Raw genomic sequence first — 14,712 nt, 5'->3', positions numbered from 1 at the left:
TACACGATACTAGAAATCGGTCCGAGTTTCGGTTTAAGCCAATGAAACTGCTGCTTTTCTGTAAGAACTGCTAGTTGATTGGTTTAAACCGAAACTCGGACCGATTTCTAGTATCGTGTACACAAGGCTTTACACGTCGGGTTTAATAACATCGGTAGTTCTTAGGCTGGCAAATCACAGCTATTCCCTTCTTCTGAAGAATGAGTGTGATTGGCTAGTCTAAGAACTACCGATGTTATTAAACCCGATTAACGGCGCCGTGTAACAGCGGTCATAGAAAACTTGTGAATGTGAAATCACGAATTTTACGAACACGCGGGTTAAATGTGTAACAGCAACAGAATAAAAAGGCTTCGTCAAAGAAAACAAATTCTGTGATACCATCGAGGATAATAGGTATTATTATATTATTTTATTTTAATAAAATATATCTGTTTCATTGACTACAATTGTAACCATTAATGGTTATAATTATATCTAAATTTTGTATCATAAAATATGTTCTTACATTTTCATATAAAATATTAAGCAATAATAATGTATCATTTTTTCCTAATAGGTAATTATGGATACGAATATGATAGCAATATCTGAACCAACACATGCTGCTATTCGTTTCTATACCGATGAAAGGAGAAAAGTTGAGATCATATCTACCAAAGATATAGAAAACTTTAATGGGAAAATTTGTTTCAATGAACCATATTATGTAAAAAGATATGATAATCAGAAGAACAATTTTCATCTATCACCAGCTGAGGTATTATCTGTCGGAAGTAAGTGACAGCCATTAATATAATATGTTTATAATTAAAACACTTCTTCATGTTTTTTTCATAAATATAAGTAAAAGTAATTAATAATAAATCTTATAATGGTATTTATTTAATTCTTTGACTTAAATTTTGAGAATGTTATCAAAAAGCTATGAGTCTGAAATGTATTTAATCTATACGTAGCATATTTTAAAGATTTACTTTCTTATTTGTCATTAGTAATGACTCATTACTTCTAAGAGTTGTTAAATATTTTTTTATATTGATATCTCTTTAAAAAATAAATAAAATTCTAAAATTAGTAATAAGTTTTGTAAATATCAGTAATTTCAGTTTATCTCAACTACTTACATTTATATATTACATATACAAAAATATTAGTTGTCCGCAAACTTTTATAAATTGTAATAAATAATTATAAAATTCATGAAGTAAAAAACATGCATTTTTTATAAAAAATAATTTTTTTTCAAGGTGAAGAACATTTATTAAATAAAAAAGGGAGATATAAATTTTCAAAAAAACGCCATAGTGATGCTCTTCAACAACTGCGATTAAAAATGGAAGAAAAACAGAAAACATCAAAAAAGAATATCAAAGTAAGTGTTTAAGGTAAAATGATCATACAAGTACATTAAATTCTTCATACATGTTTTAAGGCTCCTGGTCCCTCGCCGACCATATTGAAATCGAAACGTCAGAAGCGAGAAATTACACGAAAATTACATTGCAATTTACTGTCAAATAAAAAGATATTTTGATTAAAACACACTGTAGGTCGCTATAGCACACTGTAGTGTGTTAAAACGATTTGTAGTGTGTTTTTATTGAAAGATTTCTTTATTTTACAGTAGTTTGCAATTGTCACCGTAAAATTTCTTGCTTCTGACATCACGTTTCAAAATGGCCGCGGTCGGTACCTAGGAGCCTAATATATATTTGACAACGTAAAAATTAATTTTGCTTAAATTTCAAAAAGTTTTCATTAATTTAAATAATATGTTAGTATTATTGCTTATAGATTATGAAACAGAAACTAAAAAATTAGGTATAGCACATAATGGGAAACAGCAACTAGAAAAATTTTTAAGTAATAGAAAATGTTTAAATCCACTATCTGACAATGATGAAGATACAACAGATCATTCTACACACGAAATATCACCACAACCTAGGCCTTCAAATGAAACGCAATCCAAAAAATGTACAAAGTCCTTGCATAATGTTCCACTATCTGACAATGATGAAGATCCAACAGATCATTCTACACATGAAATATCACCACAACCTAGGCCTTTAAATGAAACGCAATCCAAAAAATGTACAAAGTTCTCGCATAATGTTCCACTATCTGACAATGATGAAGATACAACAGATCATTCTACACACGAAATATCACCACAACCTAGGCCTTCAAATGAAACGCAATCCAAAAAATGTACAAAGTCCTCGCATAATGTTGAGGACCTGTCTTTAGAAGATGAAAATAATCAATCAGTGGTACAGTTATTGTTACTGATATTGTCGTTGCTATTGAAATCTCGGAAAATTGTGACTTATATTTTAATCAATTACTATCTAAAGCTACATTTTCATTTGTTATTATTTATTCTAGATGTTACAGAAAAAACGAAAGAATTTAGAGAGAACAAAGATTAGTCTGCCGGGTAGAAGCAGACATTCCGAAGATGAAAGTGACACAGAAAATAACGAGTCAGGCAATATGTTAGCAAAACAATCGCGAATATTTGAAAATCAAGAAGATGATACAAATCACAATGACAATCAGAGTATAAACCATGATAGAACATCATATAAGAAATTATAAAATTAAATAGATGTCTTTTTAATTCATTTCGAATAAGACTAAACTGAATAATTTGTATTAATAGGAATTACTGAGACTCCACGACATAGACCACGATTCAGAAGAAACAAGGTTTACCGATTAAAATTACAAGGTATATTTATTGTAGGTATATTTATAAATACTTGATAAAAAGTTGTCTCAATAGTTATAATTACAACCTGAATTGTAAATTGTAGTAGATTTGTTCATTACACAATTGATTTAATACTCGTGTAATTTAAAAACAAAAAATAGTAAATAACGTATAAAACTTGAAACTTCTCAAACTTTTATAAAACAGTGAAAACAGTATTTGTCAATTTTTTCATAATTTAGATGCACCATACGATTCTGATGAAGAGGCTGCAAATGAGTATGACAACTCAATGCGTCCTGATACAAGGGACGTAAATCCTGAAGAAAAGCAGTTATACGACATCGAAGGTGACGAGGTACAATTATGAATGAACGCTGCATTCCTAATTATATCAATTATTCTCTATCAAGTATTCTCTACTATTTTATTATTTTATATTTTACTATTTTATTCTCTACTATTTTATGGTTATTAACATATAATAATCACCATGAATGGTACGATTTCATCAATAGTACAATGAACAATTATTTAGAAAATTTACCTAATTTCGAATTCACGGTTTTATTTTAATTTTTAATTTTATTTATCTTATATGAAAGCAATGCTTCTGATTAATAAAAGTTTATTAATTAGTAAGCAATAACTAGTATATAAACTTTTAACATTAACTGATGTTTTTGACAAATCTACAACGAAAATATTTTTTAGATATATATTGGTTGCGGAAAAATGATAAATTTAGCTTTCTGGGAATATATGAAACATTGAGGTCATTGGGTATTTCTAAGAGAGTTGTTGGAAATTTTGTGGACAAGAGAAGCATTGGTAAATCGTTGTTTCAAAACATCAAGGATAACTACCGAACTTGAAAATAGGTCTCCTAGAAAACGTTTTACTCCTCAAAAATATAGTATTTTACGACGTAAGTATTATACATATAATAATCATGATTTAAAAATAAAAATAATTATTGATTTCTTTTTTATTGTTTAGGCCTATTTAAAGATTATCTAAATAAAACTTACGGACATTCAACGAAGAAAGCGAAAATTCTAAGAGACTTAAACAAACAGATTGGTTATAAAATAAGAGATCTTCGTAAATCACTTTACAAAGTCACATAAAAGTTGTTTTTTATTATTATTAAGTACTTTTGTTATGCTGAGTCATAAAAATTTTTTTTTTAATATAATATTTTATATTAATGTTAAATCATTAAAATGTTTTACGTTTGAAAAATTTAATTAAGGTTTTAGTATTTTAATGCTTAACGCTTGGAGAATAGTTTTATCCGTTTTCGAATGTAGAGCGAGTTTGTCGATCTAGATCCTCAATTTATCTCGCAAGTTTAAAAACTTTAGATAAGGTTTACTAATGTAATTTAAATATTATTACTGTGATATAATATATATTATCTTAAAATGTACATACATATTATTTAATAAATAATATTTAATTTTATTGTATGTTTTAATTACATTATTTGAAACTATCAATGAAAAATTAATATCAAGTTAGTATTCTTTAGATAGAAAAATAATGACCGCCATATACTTAGAACAATTACAGTTCATTACATTTCAAAAGTTACGAAGTTACATTTTATTATTGCTAGATTTACTTATAAAATTTCTAAAATATTACTTCTCACTTTATTAGCTATCAGTATGATTTCTACTGTTCAATATCAAATCATTATTTTATATATGCACTATTTCTTATATCCTTTTTTAATAATATTAAAAATATTTTATTTTTAATCAACAATTCACACACACATTATGAAATTATAAAACGTAGAACCTATATGATATATGAGATCGCATTTCAGATCTCATATGAGATTTTGGCACGATACATGATATGAGATCTCATAAGAGAATTATATGTGTTAGTGTATGAGACCTCATATGAGAGCACATATGAGATCTCATGTGTGTTCTCACATGATTTTTTTCAGTAGGGCAGCACGTCGATAACGGTGAGTATGTAGTAGTAGCCTCTGTCGAATCGCGTGTATGGACGCATCTCGACCACATCCGCCTGCCACAGGTCATCGTATCCGCGCACTATGACGCGTCTTCGCGAAAAATTTCTTCTCGCAGGAGCGTGTAATTCTTCCACCAGCCTCCGTTTCTCAGTTGATTGCTTCTTACTAGCCATGACGCTGACGCGCAACTGACGCAGAGATCAGATGTACGTTCTTATCTATTCGCGATGATTGGCAATTACATCTTAAATCATCTTTTGAAGCTCGTTTAGGGTAATTTGCACGTTATTCTGGAATGCGGCCATCTTTCTCTCAATTTCATCCTGCCGATCTTTCAAAATTTGCACGCTCTGCTGCACGTAACGTTTATTGGCGGCATCGCCATCATCTACAGGCGGCGCTATCCGTCGAATCTTGCGCGATTTCGCGTCAAAGTCGGTGGCGACCATGCAAAGAGCGTTATCGCGCACGTAATTTCTGATTAATCCGCTCCATTGATAGGATACGGTTCCGCACCGCCTCTTCCGAGCGATATACCAAACTTGTTGATCGGCATTTCGATGTTGATTGAATGACTCGCCGACGCGCGGTTTAATTTATAATAAGTCCAGCCTCGCGAAGTTCCTCGATAATCGACAGGATCTCGTTATCGTGACCGGTGTGACCCGCTAGGCGCGAAGCTTCGAACAATCGGAGACGATCTACAAGCTCGTTGAGATCGTCCCAATGAACATAGTCGATCTTGTTGTCGTTTAATGTCATGGCACGCGATATACCTTTTCCAGCTTTTTTACCCGAAATCGACGATGCAATTATATGGTCGATCTTGTTGCCGTTTAACGTCATGGCACGCGGTATACCTTTTCCAGCTTTTTTACCCGAAAACAACGGTGCGATTATTTGTGTGTACTTGTATCCGCTGTTGCCATTTATTTGAGCGTGAGCATCATAATTGCGTTTATGAGCACTCGTCGTCAACAGAATGCTCTTGTATGTTTGCATATCGTCCTCCGTGTAGATATCGTCATTGGGAAATTTCTTAAAGATCTACTCGTAAAGACCGCGTGTGCCAGCGTATCGTATGCCGTCGATAATTATGTTGTCCGCGTTGTTCACGTCAAAACGTTTATTACCGAGCATCATTCCATCGTTGCTGAAATAAACGCCGTACATGGTGTCTATACCGCTTTCTTGATCGCCGCTCAGAACTGCCCCGACGTACTTTTGGCCCAATAGACCCAAGAGATCTCGCAACGTTTCTCGACCCTCAGATGTTTGCAACTGCTGTCGAACGGACGTCACGAGTGAGTCATCCGTGGTTTCGAAAACATCTTCGTTTGCGAGTGATTCGAGCATTGTGGGTTGCATGGAAGGCGCAGAGGTTATCGGTGGTTCATTCAATGGACCTGTCGATCGTTTCGATTTATGCGGTTGTAAAATTTTGGTTATTTCGCTCAAATTAGATGGCACATTTATCGATCGTTTCAACGTAACCGGAGTTGAAGCCATTACAGAGTCGTTAAACGAGACGTTTGGTTGTTTTCGTTTGAACTTTGGCTCTTCGTCTTCCCACGCCGTTTCATTCTCAATCTTTGACACATCGGATTCTTTGCTAACGGTGTTTTCGGCAATCTGCCTTAGAGGCTCGATGATGGGCTTAAAGTGTCTCTCCAACGCGATATCTTCCTCCATTTTACCAGTTTTCAAGGCGTGATACTTTTTGCGAATCGAATCGCTCGTTTTCGCAATTTGATTTGCTATCCTTTCGCGCTCTCTAATCTCCTCGCTGCTGTTCATGTCGCGATAGCGTTTTTCAATCGACGCGTTGACAACAACTAACCACGTTTCGGTATCGCAAAGTCGTTAAATCCTTTTCTGTATCGGCCATTCGAAATCGCGCTGTCCTTGTCTATCACCACGAATCCATACTTTTGTCGCCAACATGTATGACACAATTTACTGAAATCATCGTAAGACATATCTGTGTTTACGTGATCGTTGTATACGTGTTTCAGATTGGTACCATCCTGTTTAAACATAATCAATAAATTCGCGTTGTCGCGTATAAGATGCTTCGGTATCTTTCCATACGTCTGACAAAGATAGAAGGAGTCAACGTCCGCGTGCCGGCCCATTGCAAAGTATTCTCTTATCGTATCCTGCTTGTCGCACGCCACGTCATCAAAGATATAAATGGAATTCGGGAGCACCTCGCTCGGTGGAATGACGTCACTGTTATTCGAGAACGTAAAGTAGCCAATCTCTTCTATCGGTGTTAGTATATTCTCCAAATATCGATATTTCGGCTGTTGCAACGATTTCGAGTACACATACACGTTCTCGAAACGTGCGGACTTTCCAGCAAGCTTATCAAGACGTTTGTCTTGCCGCAATTCGACGGACCACAGATGATACCGCGTATAGAAATCGGTAGCATGTCTCCATGTTTGCGTACCTCTTTCGTTAACTGTATCCTATCGTCAAAGTTTGTCACTTTGATCGTCCGCGATTGTCGTACGAACCGCATTTTACCTCCCCTCCACAACGAATAAAAAACAATATCGAGAAAGCTGGCCTATTTATAGAGGCGCGTAGAGCTGAGATGCTCAGTCTTTAAAATGTTTTTGCTCGTGTCGGATAACAGCGATATTTACGATTTAACCGCCGAACAGTTAAAGTATATGCCAAAGGTCATTCTACTACGACAGTTTTATAATTACATAGATTATTTGTGGGATAAGCTTCCCGAACATATCAAGGCAGATTTGGAGGTTCAGCAATACCGTCGCTGTTTAATACATTATAATTTGCCGTGTCAGCAAACGCACATCGACGGTCAGCCGCCGTTGATAAAAAACTGCGGCGAATGCCGCCGAAGATAGGTCGAGGTCTGTTGAATCGCGCGATAAACGCGCTTCCGATCGAATTACATATCCCCGGCTATCAATTTTGCGGTCCGGGAACTCATTTAGAAACACGATTGGCAAGAGGTGATCGGGGTATTAATCCATTGGACGCAACGTGTCGCGAGCACGACATAGCCTACTCGCGTACACGGAAAAAGGTATTCACCGTATAAGATCATGCAAGGCGGACCATGAAACGCGCTGCGCCCTGCCACTACGCTGGGCCGTGTCCCCCATGTCAAAACACGCTGCCGCGCAGCAACGTCTTTCCTCGTACTAAGCACGGTATTTTTCCGTGCATTGCACCGGCTTTCGCGTTGCGAACGTAGCACGAAGATACGACGTGCTACGTTCGCAACGCGAAAGCCGGTGCAATGCACGGAAAAATACCGTGCTTAGTACGAGGAAAGACGTTGCTGCGCGGCAGCGTGTTTTGACATGGGGGACACGACGGAAGAGAGTGGGGGACACGGTCCAGCGTAGTGGCAGGGCGCAGCGCGTTTCATGGTCTGCCTTGCATGATCTCATACGGTGAATACCTTTTTCCGTGTAGCAGCGATCTCGCAGAACGACACGCGGCAGACAATATACTCGCCGCGAAAGCGCGAAAACGTGTCACCGCGAACGATTCGACTCTCGGAGAGAGAGCTGCAGCTACAGCCGTCTGGGCGGCCATGAAGGCTAAAACGAAACTCGGTATGGGTTTGAAAACGAAGAAAAAGAAGAAGAACAAGCGAATACTTCCGGTAGCGAAACGCGGCGGTATCCTACCGATCCTGCCGTTACTAGGGGTTCTCGGTTCGTTGGTCGGCGGAGCGGCGGGAGTCGCAAAGGCTGTGAACGATAACAAAGCCGCGCGGCGTCAGCTGGAAGAGATGCAACGTCACAATCGCGCCATGGAAGGTCACGGACTTTATCTCGCTCCGTACAAACGCGGACGGGGAGTCTCGAGAAAAAAAAACGTCGAAGAGACGCTAAAAATCCCCAAGGGCGTAACTACCAACGTACAACTGCAACAACTGGCAAAACGTATGCGCATTCCATATTTTAGAGGTATTTTCATGCGCGACTCGTTACCGATCGGCGGTGTACGTCGAACGAAAGCGGTATCGTGAATTTGGATAATACTGAGGGACCGGGTACTCACTGGGTGGCGTACGCGAAGAGGGGAAATCGTGCCATATATTTCGACAGTTTTGGCAATCTTCGACCGCCGAGAGAATTGGCGCAGTATCTAAAGAACAATGTAATAAAGTACAATCGCACGCCATATCAGCGATACGATCAGAGCAATTGCGGACAACTGTGTCTGCGTTTTCTACAGTTGGTTGACAATCAATTTAAAGACCGGCGTTACGCTGTTTAATCTCAGTATTCATTCAAACATGTCACTGACATTTACGCTCACCGGCAAGAGCAGCATCCTCGCGGTAAGCTACTTTCCCGCCGTGGATTTGAGCGATGGCGATTACGAGCTCGGTCTAACAGATTTTGAAACCTATCACACGATACCGAATGTAAATTCGTCGAACAATAAATTCTACTATGACGACGACAAGGAGATTACCATTCCCGAAGGATCGTACGAACTGCGTGATATAGACATGTATCTGAAACGCGCTCTTTTATGGAACCAATCCAATAATGTCTCGATAAACGAAGATGAACCGCACCCATTGATTATTATTCGGGCTAATAACAATACGATGAAGAGCGAGATCAAGTGCGCTTATCGGATAAATTTCACCAAACCGAACAACATTGGATCGCTGCTGGGATTTTCAGCGAATCGCGTGCTGGAGTCGCGACAATGGCACGAATCGGATGTTCCGATAAATATCATCAATATAAACATCATTCGCATAGAGTGTAACGTGACCGCGGGTGCGTACAGCAACGACAAGTACGTGCACACGATACACGAGTTTTCACCGAGTGTGCCTCCAGGATATAAGATATCGGAAACGCCGGCACAGATCATTTACCTTCCGATCATCGTACGGAGCATTTCGGACTTGACGCTTCGCGTTGTGGATCAGGACGGTCGATTGATTGATTTTCGTGGAGAGGAGATCACCGTTAGACTGCATGTACGAAGACGACAGCGATAACGTAAGATGCCCGTACTGAACAAAGCTGAGCAGGTGCAACAGACGAGAAACAAAATTAGAGAGACAATCCGATCGCCAAAGAAGAAACTCACTGCGTCGAACGTTGAATTTCTGAAATCATTGGGTTTCATCGTACGAAATGGCTAATATCTTAAACATTGGAGGTGAACCGATCTTTGACGACAGCGTCGTCAAGATTGAGACACACACGTACAATCCGTACGCCAACACAACGTTTGGACATAACGATGAGATAAGAATACCCATACAACAGCAGGATTTATACACGTTGCCGTGCGAGAGCTTTCTCTACGTTGAAGGAAGATTGACGATAAAGAAAAGGAATGACGTGTCTCAGGCAACGCTTGCGAATAATTGTGCAGCGTTCATGTTCGATGAGATTCGATACGAGCTCAACGGTGTGGAGATTGATCGCAACAGAAACGTTGGAATAACCAGTACCATCAAGAACTATGTATCGCTATCGTATAATGATTCTCAACTCATGCGGAATGCTGGATGGGACGTTTCATCGAGCATATCGGAAGGATACTTCAACTTTTGCATACCGCTCAAGAGGTTGCTGGGCTTTTGCGAGGATTACAAACGCGTGGTTGTTAACGCTCGTCACGAATTAATTTTGATACAAGCGCGCAGCGACAACAATTGCATTGTGGGAAATCCGGCGACGGAGCCGGAAATTGAATTGTTTAAAGTACAGTGGCGAATGCCTCACGTCACATTAAACGAGATCTATAAGCTATCCATGCTACGGGCCTTGGAAAGCAGGCGATATCTTAATGTTAGTTTCCGTTCGTGGGATCTGTACGAGTACCCCATGTTGCAGAACACGACCAAGCATTCGTGGGCCGTCAAAACGGCGACTCAGCTGGAGAAGCCGCGATACGTTATATTTGCGCTGCAAACCGGGCGCAAGAATATCATGTCTCAAAATGTTAGCGTATTTGATGACTGTAACATGACCAACGTGAAACTTTATCTAAACTCTGAATTTTATCCGTACGACGACTTGAATCTGGATTTTGGCAAAAATCGATACGCCGTCCTTTTCGATATGTATGCGCGTTTTCGTAAAGCTTATTACGGATACGATTCCAGTGATACGCTTTGCAGCTTGTATACATTCCTGATGGAAGGACCTTTTGTTGTCATCGATTGCTCGCGACAAAACGAATCTGTCAAGAGCGCCACCGTGGATGTGCGAATAGAATTTGACTGCAAAGAGAATGTACCGGCAAATACTACCGCCTATTGTCTCATCTTGCATGATCGTGTAATCGAATACTGTCCATTGTCGAACGTAGTGCGCAAAATCATGTAAATTGCAATATCAGCGGGTATTGCGATATAAGATACACTGATGTACCGCGATAAGATACAGATTGCTCCGTCGTTTCGTCATGATCGTACCAACGTTTGTCGATCTGCAAGGCTTCACCGTCGGGATGAAATTTGTCGTAAAGGAGGTGGCGGTTCTGAGAAACGGGACCGTTTTGGCGCATTACATTTTTACATGTCCCATGCCATGGAGTCTCCTCATGAAATCCGACAAATCATGCGCTTCTTGGTTGATTGCAAATCACCATGGACTACGATGGGAGGATGGAAACGTGCCATACAGCATGGCGAAACATTTAATTACATCGGCCGTGCTTGGAGAGGGCGACGAGACGTCGACTCTTGTGTACGTCAAGGGATGCCAGAAACGAGAATGGCTGGTGGATCTACTTGAGAATAAAGCTAGAAAAAATCTAAACATTGAGACTTTGGATGCCGATTACGAAGATATCGAATCTTTAAATAATCTAGATGTTACTAATACTATACGATGTGAAAAACATGTTAAGAATTGCGCATTACAAAATGTATTAAAAATATGTAACTGGTGGTCGCGACACCAGAAATAATTATGATTTTTTTTTTTAATAAACTATATATGTATATATAAAATGTTTTATTTTCTTTTCCCACATAGTTTGTAGTATAATATAGATGTTTTAGAGCTGTTCAAAAGCTGTTTTAGCTGTTCAAAAGCTGTTTTTAGTTGTTTGATAGTTGTTTGATAGCTGTTTTAGTTGTTCAAAAGCTGTTTTTAGTTGTTTGATAGTTGTTTGATAGCTGTTTTTAAAGCTGTTTTAGTTGTTTTTAGTTGTTTTGAAAGACGTTTTAGTTGTTTTGATAGCTGTTTTTTAGTTGTTTGATAGCTGTTTGATAGTTGTTTTTAGTTGTTTTTAAAGATGTTTTAGTTGTTTGATAGCTGTTCAATAGCAGTTATACAGATTAAACCACTGAAATTTAATGGTGCGATATCGTTTTCATGAACATACGTGTCTCGCGGTGACTTCATCGCACACGTGCAAAACTGCACATCGTAGATTTTTCGCAAGGCCCAAATGTATGGATGCTGAGATCATGGTGAAATTAGATATGATAAACAAACGATGTGACAATAGTGGGATATAGAAGGATGAATTTGATGGTACGCTCAGTAGTCGAGGACTAGAAGTAAGAGTCGGTTGGCGTGCTTGTTCGTCCGGCTTATACAGACAATTGGTTCGCCATCTTAAGAGCTGTATAGCTCGCAGGCCATAAACATTAGAATTAAAAGTCGTGAGTGCAAGTAAGCAAAGTGTATATAAAATGGATTTCGAAGAATTGCAGTTTGAAGGAGAAGAAAGAATGGAAGTTGAAGCAAACGATGAAGAAATGGAAGTGCCTGAAGAACTGGAAGTGAATGAAGAGGAAGGAATAGAAGTGAATGAAGAGGAAGGAATGGAAGTTGATGATGATGCAATATTGTCAGACGATTCGTGTTATGATAGTGAAATGTCTGAGGATGTTCCGGAGGAAATTTTCAGAGTCTTGAATCAAGCAGAAATTAATGCGTTAAATCCTCTGACAAAGATGTGCTGCACATACTGTTATTTCACTCCAGGACAGGTGAAGTTTTGTGCGTCATGCATTGTGAGAATCAGTGGATTATTCTCAATGCTGTACGTTTATCGTAACATGACACCAGGCCTTATATACTAATGGACGGTCTCTTCTGTTCGTCATGTGGAGACCCATTATATTTAATTTCACCATGTAATCTGTGTCCTATGTGTGTTTTTGTGTAAATTTTAACTGCTTTGAAATAGTATTTTTTTTAACTATTTTAAGTGTATATATTATTGTCTAAAATTAAGAGACTATGGCCTATACTGCTAAGAGACTATACTGCTAAAAATAACTGTAACATATATAGACAATACGAAACGTATTCATCAATATTGTGTCACACAGTGCGGGATGTGACTGACTCACGAGCCGGGGGTTTCTGATTCAAATCCAGCGGTGGTAAGCAAATTTTCTATGTACAATATAAAATTTATTTAATTCCACGTACCGGCGCGGCCGTTGCACGCGGGTCCTCTCACCCCGCGGCGCGGCGAAAACGCGAACGCGGTCGCCCCTCCCCGCGGCGCGGCGAAAACGCAAACGCGGTCGCCCCTCCCCGCGGCGCGGCGAAAACGCAAACGCGGGTCCCCTCACCCCGCGGACCCCTCCCCAGCGGCGCCCGAAAACGCGGTCACCCCCTCCCCCTTCCCGCCCGCGGCGCGGCAAACAACGCGGTACCCCCCTCTCCCTCCCGCCCACGGCGCGGCAAAAAAAACGCGGTACCCCCCCGCGGTATATCCCCCCGCCCCGCGGTATACCCCCCCCGCCCCTCACCCCCCCTCGAGCACCACCACTTGGGTTAGAACCAACATAGTTTACCTACTTTCTTTCTATCCCGACCAATCGAAAAATTGACTCTGGGTTTAAAAGTATGCGCGCCAAATGTGCCCTGAAATATCTCGAATCTTTTAGTAACACCAATACTCGCCACAAAAGGGCGTGCTTTTTTCCAAAGCTCCGACAGGAGCGAAAGTTTGTACATCGACTGCCGGAAGCGAGCATAACTCTCACAATTCAGGAGTCGCTGCAGCTTACCACAAAGTCTATTCCGGTTATAGGCAATAGCTTTATTGATAAAATTGCTGCCAAGCATGACAGCCCGGTCTCTCAAAAGCCTGACCTTAGCCGCAATAATAACATTATTCGGGGTACTCTTTCTATATCCAAGAGCGATGCGGATGCCCAAGTACTGGGCCCTCTCCAATTTCAACTGCAGCGTAGAGTCTCTAGGAAAATATACGAAGTTGCCGTAGTCCGTAATAGACCTAACCAAACTCTTGTATAGCATGTGCGCCGTATTTACCTCCATGCCCTTGGCTACCTTACAAAGGTATTTCATAATAGAGTTAGCTCGATTTACCTTTCCTCTCACTTTCTGTACCTGCCGGTCGAACTTTAGGCAATTATCCAGCCATGTACCGAGGAACTTAGCTCCGTCACTGTTAGGCACCTCGCAATCGCCAACACGTATACTGAGTTCTCTATCTACAAAGCCGCTTCTAGAGAACTCGACCAGAACAGTCTTCCTTGGCTCAAGATCAAGGCCAATCCCACGAAGTCGTTCAGCCACAAGATTTACAGCTTGCTGGAGTAGCAGTTTATTTCGACGGCGGTTAGATCCACTAATGTACAGTCCTATGTCGTCCGCAAATTCGACAGCTTCCACACCCTCTGGGAGATCAGTACAAAGGCCCTGAGTAAGCAAAGAATATAAAACAGGACTAAGAACAGCGCCCTGCGGGAGTCCTTTAAAAACATATCGATTCAAAAACTCTCGAGAGTTTATAATGAATCGTACCTTTCTCCGATAGAGCCAACCACTCACAAATTTGACAATACCAGAAGGACAATCTTGCGCTATTAGCTTGTCCAACATAATGCGGTAGTCGACGCAATCATAAGCCGATGATACATCGAAAAAAGCCGCAAGGGTATATTCTCCAGCACACACAGAGGCCCTGATATCCGATACAATCCTGGTGAGATTGTTTGCACAGGATCTACCTCTTCGAAAGCCGC

The 14,712-nt window shown here is 39.8% G+C and overlaps 1 protein-coding gene across 1 annotated transcript; it reads left to right on the top strand.

Annotated features, from left to right (window-relative positions):
* The first annotated feature begins 633 nt into the window (after positions 1–633).
* Positions 634–4,186, top strand: LOC139785159 (uncharacterized). Its single transcript, XM_071724309.1, has 7 exons — positions 634–776; positions 1,251–1,375; positions 2,392–2,566; positions 2,669–2,737; positions 2,962–3,077; positions 3,434–3,647; positions 3,719–4,186. Exons 2-6 carry the CDS (start codon positions 1,337–1,339, stop codon positions 3,491–3,493), a joined length of 459 nt encoding a protein of 152 aa, XP_071580410.1. The 5' UTR covers positions 634–776; positions 1,251–1,336; the 3' UTR covers positions 3,494–3,647; positions 3,719–4,186.
* The last annotated feature ends 10,526 nt before the right edge of the window (positions 4,187–14,712 follow it).

This window comes from Temnothorax nylanderi, unplaced genomic scaffold, assembly GCF_030848795.1.
Source record: "Temnothorax nylanderi isolate EJ_2023f unplaced genomic scaffold, tnyl_v1.0 TNYL_tig0746_pilon, whole genome shotgun sequence".
NCBI classification, from domain to species: Eukaryota; Metazoa; Arthropoda; class Insecta; order Hymenoptera; family Formicidae; genus Temnothorax; species Temnothorax nylanderi.
Note: the sequence above shows the minus strand (reverse complement) of the source record. Positions and strands in the feature narration are given on the sequence as shown.